At 59.5% G+C, this 10026-nt stretch overlaps 1 protein-coding gene across 1 annotated transcript; it reads left to right on the top strand.

Annotated features, from left to right (window-relative positions):
• Positions 1 to 3285: 3285 nt before the first annotated feature.
• On the top strand, positions 3286 to 4799 carry GADD45G (growth arrest and DNA damage inducible gamma). Its single transcript, XM_027041199.2, has 4 exons — positions 3286 to 3454; positions 3690 to 3791; positions 3901 to 4114; positions 4192 to 4799. The coding sequence occupies exons 1-4, from the start codon at positions 3402 to 3404 to the stop codon at positions 4300 to 4302; spliced, it is 480 nt and encodes a 159-aa protein (XP_026897000.1). The 5' UTR covers positions 3286 to 3401; the 3' UTR covers positions 4303 to 4799.
• The last annotated feature ends 5227 nt before the right edge of the window (positions 4800 to 10026 follow it).

The raw sequence follows: 10026 nt of genomic DNA, 5'->3' as shown, positions 1-10026 counted from the left end.
CAACTGAACCACACAGGTGCCCCTAAACTTGTTTCTGTTTGAAGTTTGCAAGGGCGGAAGCAGATGATGTAAAGGAGCAAAGCAGCTGGATGTCCTCAGGGAGGTATGGTGGGGACGGTGGTGAACCGGAGAGGAGTCGCCTAGTCTGGAGGCCCCTGTGCGTGTCCCTCCAGCTGATGGTTACTGTGGGGGTGGGGGTGGGGACCGCAGGCACATGGGGACCAAATCTTCCCATTTTCCAAGAGAAGCTGGAAAAGCAGAATTTTCTGTGAGAGCAGCCGGTCTGGAAACCTGGCTTTGACTTTGTCCCCGAGACGAGCCACAGGCCAGAGGAGCCCTGCGTGCAAGGAACCCTGTGTCCTACGGCCACTGGCCACCGGCTTGCCATTTGATGGCCACGTGCTCACTCTAGAAGTAAACAAGTTTTGCAGCAAGGGCTGCCTCATAAGGTTTACTGCTCACTCGAAGCCCACCTCTTTCCATCCCCCAGCGAGTGGCAACTGTCCCACATCGTAGTCAGGCCGTGAGAGACTGCGTTAGCAAAAATAGTTAAATAACATTTCCAAAGGGTCTTTTAAAAAAATATTTATTTATTTTGAGAGAGAGAAAACACGAGTAGAGGAGGGGCAGAGAGAGAATCCCAAGCAGGCCCCACACCGTCCATGCAGAACCCGATGTGGGGCTCGATCTCACAAACCAGAGATCATGACCTGAGCTGAAATCAAGAGCCGGATGCTTAACTGACTGAGCCACCCAGGCACCTCCCAAAGGGTCTTTAAAACAGAGCATCCCTGAGGACGTGTGTTTCATAAAGTCACTACCACCCTCATTATTAAGGCTCGGGGAAGGCTTAGGGGTGCCATCACGGGGAGTTTGGATGACATCCCAGCATCCTAGGACCTGGGGCTCCAGCGGGCTGAGTCACTGGCCGAACGTAGCTTGGGAGCAGATGGGGCATGTGGTCTGCCCGGGGCAGGTAACCGGGATGGGTGCGGGCACTACCCCTCTCCCGGGAGTCGCACCAGTAGGTGGGGAAACGGCAGACCCAACAGCTCCTACATTTGTCTAGACCCCAAGGTGGTGGTGGCTGGGTCTGGTGGAGGCCAAATTGGCTTCCAGGTAAGACGTCTCTTTCCCAGTTGAGATGAGGGCGTTGCGGCCATTTGGACTGACCGAATACATCCGTGTGAAGCCATATCCCATGGCATACCAGAAAGGCGGTTTTCCTGAAACCAAATACCCTAAACATGTGAGCAGAGGAGAATGGCCCACGGGCTTGTCAGCCCTCTTCCTCCAGGTTGGCTCAGTGCCACCTGGAAATGCTGCCCTGCCCGCCGCGTCCCCTCCCCAGCCAGGCCTGTCCAGTGGCCTTCCTGTAGGAGGAGGGGCTAAGACCAGATACCCCCCAGATTTGTATTGTTATAAATTGGGGAGGCTGGGGTCAGATGTGCGGTAAGTTCTATCTTTAACATTTCCTGGGGACCTGGAATTAATACATTTTAAGATTTTTAATACAAAGAAAAAGATCAATACCTAAACCTCCGTCCCTTAAAAATAAACATTTTGTATCAAGACATACCGTCATTCTGCAAACCACCAGCAAAGAAGGAAAGGAAGCAGCAGCAGGTGAAGGCGTCAGGTGCCTGGCTCTCGCCACTAGAAGAAGACACCTGGGATTTCTGGGACAGGAGGTGGGCACGCACAGGCTTCTCCGAATCCCGGAAGCGGCCCTGCCTTCGCAGAGTCTAAGTCCACTGGGGGGTGTGCAGGCCGCCAGTTCATTCTGTCGTCCTCTTTCTAGAAGTTTAGCAGCAGCGCCTGGGCTTGCTGCGAATCCCCGTGCAGGCTCCAGGATCTTAGAAAAGGGGGCCAGGAAGCGCACCCCGGCGCGACAGCGTAAGTGATGCTGTCCGTGGGCAGTCTGCAAGTGCCGGCTTACGGGCCCCAAACGGTGACCTCACAGCAGGGGCTGTGTACCTCTTCTAGCTTTAGTTGTTATAAGTGGCAAACAAGCTTTTAAGCCATTAAAACATTTCAAAATAGCCTAAGAAATCTGGGCTCTGCCTCCATCAGGACTGGGTCGGAGTGTCCTTTTGTCCTCATTCCCCCCGCCCCACCCCCGGGGTGGGTTGCGCAGCCCTTCCTCTGGTTTCCATTAGTGCGCAGCTGGGTTGGGGCTCAGCGGACCCGCCAGGGCCAACCCCCTAGAAGCCAACGGAAGTGGGGGCGGGGGTAGCCCGAGTCTTTCTGGACAGCCTGTAGGTGGCGCTCCGGGAAAGGGATTCCGAACTGCCTTCTTCGAGTCCCTGGGGACAAGAGCTCCGGGTCCCTGCGGAGCGCACCTGGCTGCGTAGACAGTGCAGAGCCCCGTGGGAGGACTCGGGGGGGGGGGTGGGGTGGGGAATCACATGCAAAGCGGCGCCCCTGCTGGGGATGCGCACCCAGGCGCGCAGGAGCGGCACGTGGCCCGACCTCCACGCGCCGGGCAGCCCCGCGACCCCCACGCGCGGCGGGGCCCTAGCAGCCCCACCCTGCGGCAGGTGGACAGTGTCGCTATGAAGAGAAAGCCTGGATTGTCCCTCCTGCAAACCGCCACACGCCAGACCTCCGCTATTGTGCGCTCTCCATAGAAATGCAAACGAGCCGCGTGCGCCGGCCGCAATCTGCTCGCGCGTCCCAGCGCCCCGCAGCGCAGCGCTCGGCCGCGGGGGCCGCGGGCGGGGAGGTCGGCTGGGACCCTCCAGGGCGGCGGGGTCGGGGCGCTGAGTGTGCGGGGAGGCCTGGCGGGCGGACTCGCGCTGTCGCCCCAGGCAGCTGTGCTGAGGCCCTTTGCAAGCTTAAAGCCCGAGCTGGGTGCTTTATACTTTAAGTTCCGGTTTAAAAGCAACAGTCTGCTAAACTTGAAATTAAAGTAAAGAAGAAAATAGAAAGGTAGCAACAAAAATAAGTGCAAAACAAATCTTTAGTTTCTCCAAAGGTGCATTTCACAACTTGCAGCGTCCTATTAGCAAGCAAGATTTTTTTTTTTAACTTTTTCCTTTTAAGGACTTAAAACAACAAAAAGGCGAGTGAAATCTGCAGGCTCCAGTCTGCCTGGTAACACCCGGACAAAAGCGGCAGATTTGAGGCATTGTCATCCCCCGCACCCCTCCCCACGTGGCCTTCTGGCACGAGCCGCGGCCGCCGCCTCATTTGCATCAGAAAGCGAGCGCCGGCCAATGGGCGCGCAGCCTAGCGCCAGCTGGCGGCGGGGCGGCCCTGCCTATATAAGGGCGCGCGGCGGGCCGGGGCGCACTTGCCAGCCGTGCGCTCGCCGGGTGGCCCCAGCCTCCCGGTGCCCGCCGCGTCCGCGCCCCTCGCTCCTTTCGTGGATAACTAGCTAGCTGCTCGCCGACCGAACCATGACTCTGGAGGAAATCCGCGGCCAAGACACGGTTCCCGAAAGCACCGCCAGGTGGGTCGGCGCCGGGCGCCGATATCTTGGGGCGCGGGGAGCCTGGCCGTGTACTGGACCCAGCCGGTCCGGCGGCCACCTTCGGGGAGCCGCGCGGGTGGGAAGCCGCTGGGCGGGAGCCGGGGCGCCCGAGGTGCCTGTCCTCGGCTGGGGTGCCCGGGGTGTGTCCCGGGGGCTGGGGGATCCCGCCGCGCCTTCTGGCCAGTCCCCGCTCACGGCGCTGGCTCGTCCGCAGGATGCAGGGCGCCGGGAAAGCGCTGCACGAGCTGCTGCTGTCGGCACAGCGCCAGGGCTGTCTCACCGCCGGCGTCTATGAGTCCGCCAAAGTCCTGAACGTGTGAGTGTGGACGCGGCCCCGGGTGGGAGCGACCGGGGTCTGGGGGGGCGGCGGCGGGGCACCCCGGGCTCGCCGCCTCGCCCTCACCGCCCCCTCCCCGCCCGCGCAGGGACCCCGACAACGTGACCTTCTGCGTGCTGGCCGCCGACGAGGAGGACGAGGGCGACATCGCGCTGCAGATCCACTTTACGCTGATCCAGGCGTTCTGCTGCGAGAACGACATCGACATCGTGCGCGTGGGCGACGTACAGCGGCTGGCGGCGATCGTGGGCGCTGGCGACGAGGAGGCCGCGTCGGGAGACCTACACTGCATCCTCATTTCGGTGAGTGTCGCCTCCGCCCGGTGTGGCCCCGCCGCGGCCGGCGGCCAGCCAGGCTGACCTCTGCGCTCTGCCCGCAGAACCCCAATGAGGACGCGTGGAAGGACCCCGCCTTGGAGAAGCTCAGCCTGTTCTGCGAGGAGAGCCGCAGGGTCAACGACTGGGTGCCCAGTATCACCCTCCCCGAGTGACAGCCCGGAGGGGGCCTTGGTCTGATCGACGTGGTGACGTCCCGGGGCGCCTAGCGCGCGGCTGGCTCTGTGGACGCGCCCTCGGAGGTGGGGCGCCGGTCCGGAGCGCTGTGTGGAGAGCTAAGAGGAGGGGCGGTCCCCTGCAGGAGGGGCCCGGCGGCGGCGGCGGCGGCGGCGGCGGCAGGGGCAAGTCTGGCCCCCAGCCCGGGACTCTGCGAGTGTGGGCAGCGGCCGCTTGCCCGGGAAGGCCGGAGGCGGGCCGTGGGCCACGGGGCCGGGAAGGACGCACCGGCCGGGCAGGCATGACTCAGCAGCCTGCGCGCTCTCGACAGGAAGGAGGGGAAAGGCCAGGCGGGCGAGGCCTGGACGACAGTTGGCAGGAGCTCCGTCGGACTGAGCAGCACCGCTGTGCACCAGCGGGCCGGGCGATGCTCGGGTTTCGGAAGGATTATGCTGCTGCACCTTTGAGTTTTTGACAATAAATTTGCTGAAACAAACTTCTTCTCTTTATTGAGGGCAGGGGGTCCTTGCCCGAGGGGAAAGCGGTGTGTAGGGTTCCAGGTGATCGCTGACCCCCCGGGGACTGCCTGGTACCTACCGTCCTCCGGTGGGGCTGAGTTAGGGGCTCCTGGGGCGCTGGGAATGGGGGAGGGGCGCTGGAGCGTGTTAGGGCCGAACTCGAGCCCTGCCCCCATTTGTCTCTTTTTAGGGAGATTTTTAAACTTGCAAGACAGGAGCATACTTGAGATAAGACATCAGGGCAGCAGCCAAGGGCTGGCCATCCAGCCTGATAACAGCGGCCTCTCCCTCCCCTCCCCCTCTCCTGCCCGCAGCCCCCTCCCTGCTGACAGCTGCTTATCAGAGAGGCTTGCAGGATGCAGGCGGCGCCCTCCTGCACAATGAACGCTGCCTCGTGCAGCCGCTGCCCTTTGTGGTCCCCAAGGATGGTGGCAGAATGCTCTTAAAGGCTCGGCGCTTACGGCAATGTCACCACGGTATTAATATCGTGGATGACATGATGCCTGTGTTTAAGCATGAGTCATCATTTTGTCACGGCTGTGGTAGAACTTCAAAGATCTGAGCAAAAATGGGAAGACGTTGTGGACACAAACGGGGTGAGCCATTGTGAGTGCAGCCGGCTTCTGTTACCTGCTATTCCGAGCGCTCTCTGCCCACACGGAGTTAGGAGGCTGTGTTCACAATCCCATTTAAACACTTGTGGAAGCAAAAGAATTTAAAGCTTTTCCACAAAGACCTTCTTTGAGAAACATCCAGGAGCCGGGGGGTGGGGGGAGATGTCCGGAGTGAATCAATCTTTTTTATTAGGCCAGTATGCCTTGATTGCGCCTCTCTGCTTGGCCGGAGCCGCGTCCGGCGGGGGAAATGCCCATGGGGCTGGCCTGCTGTTAGCAAGCTGCCTGGCAGCCCAGGGGCCCTTCTGGGCAGAGGAGGGATGGTGTATCGTTTTCCTAAGCAGAAAATTCTCCCGAGTTACCAGCCGTCCCAGGTGGCCGATTCACCCAGTTGGGCTCCACTTTTTAAATTCTCTCCAAATCCTGGAAGCCTTCACAGGAAAAGAGGACTGCTCGAGCTTAATTATTCTTCTCAGAATGAAAGTGTTCTGTTTCACATTTATCATCTCTTCGAGACGTTTCCCCCTTGATGAGACAGAGGCCCAGGGAAATAATTCAGGTCTGTGTGTGTGTGTGCGTGTGCGTGTGTGCGTGTCCCTGAGTTTCGTTAATATTTTACCTACTCGCTTCTCAGAACCTCGAGCGTATGTCTACGCCAGCATGCATCCTGGCAAACGACCATTTGCCACAGCAGGCTATAGTAAACACAAATGGGGCATAATTACTTTAAAATGTGCCCTTTGGTGAGTGAATTCACAGAACATTGCACAGAGCGGGCAGGCAGACACTCCTGCTGGCCGCCTGACCCCTCATAGACCAGTCAGTGGGCAACTCCTAAGAAACTCGGCTTTCTTGGATTGGAACTCGCAGCCAGGGTGCCTGCTGGAGCCTCAGGGGCCAGGAGAATTTGCAGGCAAAAAAAATGCACGCTTGGACGGTGCAAACCCCAAAGCTGCTGGTTTTGTTTTGCTTTGTTGTTTTGTTTTTGATGAACGGGATTTTATGCAATTACAATGAGATACCCAGGTGATAAAACACACAGTGCTTGTGACACAGTGCTGCCTCCACACTTCCAACAACCGCGAGTAGTAATGCGTAGATAAGCGGGTGATCACGGGCACACGGAGGCGATCCACACAGACTGCGCCCGGAAAGCGCTGCATGAATGTTAATGACAATAGTCCTTGAAAGTTAATGAAGGCATTTGCTGCAGATCACAGAACGCCAGGTGGGCTGGTAGATTTAGGGCCCGAGTTCTGGTCCAGGGAGACCCTGGGCTGCGAGCCGGCTCTGTCCAGGTGTCCAGTTCTGACCCGGTTTTTGGCCCGCTATCCCCCACAGGAAAATTTCCGGGCGCCATTCAGGGTAGTTGGTGTTTATCCCTCGTTTTGCCGATGAGAAAGTGACCTCGGGTAGGTGAAGTGGCTGCTGCTGGTGAGCTCTTAGGGGGTCCCAGTTGCGTCCGATGCCCTGTAGACCTGCGTTTCCAAGGCTGGCGGAGGGCTGTCTGGCCCCCACGGTGGCCGGTCCGTCCCAGGCCCAGCTGACCGACGTGCCAAAGGCCGCACGTGAGGCTTCTCCAGAGGGAAGGCGGTGGCTGGGAGCATGTGATGGGAGCAGCACGGATCTACCCGCCCGTGACGGTGGGAACCTGGCCTGACGGTCTGGAAGTGTCGTCTTCTGGTTAAGGCCAAACTTCCTGTTGCCGCCGTGGCTTCACATTACTCCGAGAAGACACGCTTCTCTGCCTCTCCAGCCTCTGGACGTGGGACAGCAGGTCAGTGAAATACAGGAACGTCCGGTGGGGTCTGAAAGCCAAGTCCTGGAAAGCAAGGTCAGTTAAGGAAACAGCGTCAAAAGGATGTAAAAGCTTTTCTTTTTCTTCCCCCAGAGCAGGCACAGATCCTACAACCACGGGCCATTCCTTCATCATACCGCACACTGGTTGTGGTTTTACTCCTTCACCTCGAGGGGAGGTGGGATTCACAGGACTCAGCCGTTCAGGGCTCCAGGCCGGTCTCGGGTTGGAGGCATCAGCCCCGTCGTGCAGCGAGGGGGTGGAAGAGATTCAGCTCTTTGGCTCAGACTCCTCAGCTACCCTGTCTTTGTGACAGTGGCCCGGGGCCACATTCGTGTACAACTTTTCTTCCCCAAGTGGGAATAACCCAGGAGGAAGATTTACACTTATTGCATTTTTTTTTTAATGTTTATTTATTTTTGAGACAGAGACACACAGAACACAAGCTAGGAGAGGCAGAGAGAGGGAGACACAGAATCCGAAGCAGGCTCCAGGCTCCGAGCTGTTGGCACAGAGCCCGACATGGGGCTCGAACTCACAAACCGTGAGATCGTGACCTGAGCTGAAGTCGGATGCTTCTTAACCGACTGAGCCACCCAGGCACCCCAAACTTGTTGCGTTTCTATTCTGGCAGAACACAGGCCAATGGAATTCTAAGTGGGAACATCGACCTAACAGTGAAAAGCAAAGTTGAAAGAAAAGATACAGACTGGAGAAAGTATCCTGTTTCTCAGCAAGACCCCAGTGGTTCCTGGAACCCTGTACCACCCCCACCCCCACCCCACAGGAAGGGAAGTGTGGACCCCAGGAAGGAGGGGGCGGACAGTAGGTCAGGCAGGGTGAGGACCGCTGTGGGAAGACGCCCCAAAAACCATTGTGTGTGCATTTCTGCCCGGGGTTTCTGCAAATCGCTCCTGTGCTGGTTCCGTGGGGGCCCAGACAATGACAAGGAACGGGGAGAGGTTCCCGGAGCGTCCAGAGGCAATCCTCTTGCATTTCCTGTGGCAATGCTCCCGTGTCTCCACAGTCTCTTTCCATCCCTGTCTCTCGGAACAGACCCCACCCCCTCAGATCTAGGCTCTGAGGCCCCTTGTGCCGGCCTTGACCTCTGCTGTCACCCCCCCCCCTTCCTGATCACTGGCTCCGGTTACCTGCCAACGACACGGTATCATGGTGGCACCCCTGTCACCCCGTGGATAACGGAGACCGCAGCATTCCTGCTGCCCTCGGGGCCCTGCCCTGCTCCCCACATCGGGCGGGGCCTCCCCCTACTTTGCAGGCCGCCTCCTCTCCCTGCAAGCCTCTCCTACATCCTATGGAGGTCTGTTTACAAGCCTGAGCGTCCTTCATGGAGAGGGACAGAGTTTCCTCTGAAATACTCTGCCTCCAACGCGGTGCCTGGGACACAGTGGCAAGGGCTGCGCTTTGAATGTCTAATGGCAGAGGGAGAAGTGAGCCATCCACGCGGGGACACTGGTGTGGGGTCTGTTGCAGGACGGGGCATGGGTTTGTCCTTCCGTCTTCATCGGCACGACCTTCGTGAGCATCGAGTGCGTTTGCCAGGAGCCCGTTCTGGGAACGGAGTCGAGATGCTGGACGCTTTGGAGACCTTATATTTTACAGGAAGCAACACCATTTGTTTTTGTCAGTAGGAAGACACACGCAGTGAGAAGCTCCAGTTTCCCGAAGGATGGAGGAAGAGGAGGGAGCAGGTGGCGGGACCCTGAGTGGGGCTGATCGGCGGGAGGGTTTGACTGTCTGTCCTGTAGGGAGCGGGGAGCACTGTGTCCTGTGCAGGAAGAGGGACTGGCTGCCAGCCCCTGAGGACCGGCTGTAAGGGTCAGCCTGAATGTGGGGTGTTCGTGGACGGGCGAGGGGGCTTCTGAAGGCGTCGCCCACCCTGCCCAGGGTGGCCCGGCCCGGGGAGACCCAGCTGCAGGTATTGGAGGGAAGGCGGGGTCGGGGGCTTCTGGAGGGACGTCCCCTGGCACCTGTCCCAGTTTCCCTGCGGAGCCAATGGCCCTGAACCTGGCTGGGTGTTTCCCGTGTGTCGTGCAGGGCTGACGGGGGCTCATGGTTCTCTCGCTGTCTCTGTGCTGCCCGAGGCTGTCCTTCATCCAGGGGGTCTTGAGGAGGCCTGCGGGGCCTGGCGGGAGGCTGGGGAGGGCCGGGACTTGGAAGCCGGGGCTCCGGCTCCCCCTGCGACCCCCAGAGCAGGCTCCGTGCTTTCTGCCGGCTAACTAGAGCACAGGCCCACTCCTAACACGGGAGCTCGGATCCCGGGAGGGTGGTTCTGGGTGCAGTGTTTGCAGAGGTGTCCCAGTCTGGTCTGAGCCAGCGAGCCCCTCGTGGGTTCTAGAACCCACTTTGACAGAAAGAGCACGTGGAGTGCAAAATGTGATGGGCCGTGATGCTGCAGCAGGTGGGGAGCAGCCATGCGGTCTGCTGGGACGGTCTCCTCTCTGGGACAGCCACGACGTTAGAAATCACGGAGACAAATCCGGCCACAGACCTGCCACCCAGCTCCGCGCAGGGGTTAACTCAGCATCTTGGCATGAGTGTGGTAGTCATGGTCCACATGGCCCTTCCTGGCACCTGAGGGTTCCAGGCTGTGCACCAGACCCCCTGAGGGTTCCAGGCCAGGCCCCAGGCCCCCCTGAGGGTTCCAGGCCAGGCCCAGGCCCCTCTGAGGGTTCCAGGCCAGGCCCCAGGCCCATACCCGTGTGCCCTAGTGCCTGCTGTCTCTGGCCTTCCTCAGCTACACCCTGTTTCCCAAAAGCATAGCGTCTGGGG

The sequence above is a fragment of the Acinonyx jubatus genome, chromosome D4 (assembly GCF_027475565.1).
Source record: "Acinonyx jubatus isolate Ajub_Pintada_27869175 chromosome D4, VMU_Ajub_asm_v1.0, whole genome shotgun sequence".
Taxonomy (NCBI): domain Eukaryota; kingdom Metazoa; phylum Chordata; class Mammalia; order Carnivora; family Felidae; genus Acinonyx; species Acinonyx jubatus.
Note: the sequence above shows the minus strand (reverse complement) of the source record. Positions and strands in the feature narration are given on the sequence as shown.

Coding starts and splice junctions, on each gene's coding strand:
- GADD45G (XM_027041199.2), top strand. CDS start 3,402: ATGACTCTGGAGGAAATCCGCGGCCAAGACACGGTTCCCGAAAGCACC. Junction 3,455..3,689: donor GTTCCCGAAAGCACCGCCAG/GTGGGTCGGCGC, acceptor GCTCGTCCGCAG/GATGCAGGGCGCCGGGAAAG. Junction 4,115..4,191: donor TACACTGCATCCTCATTTCG/GTGAGTGTCGCC, acceptor CTCTGCCCGCAG/AACCCCAATGAGGACGCGTG.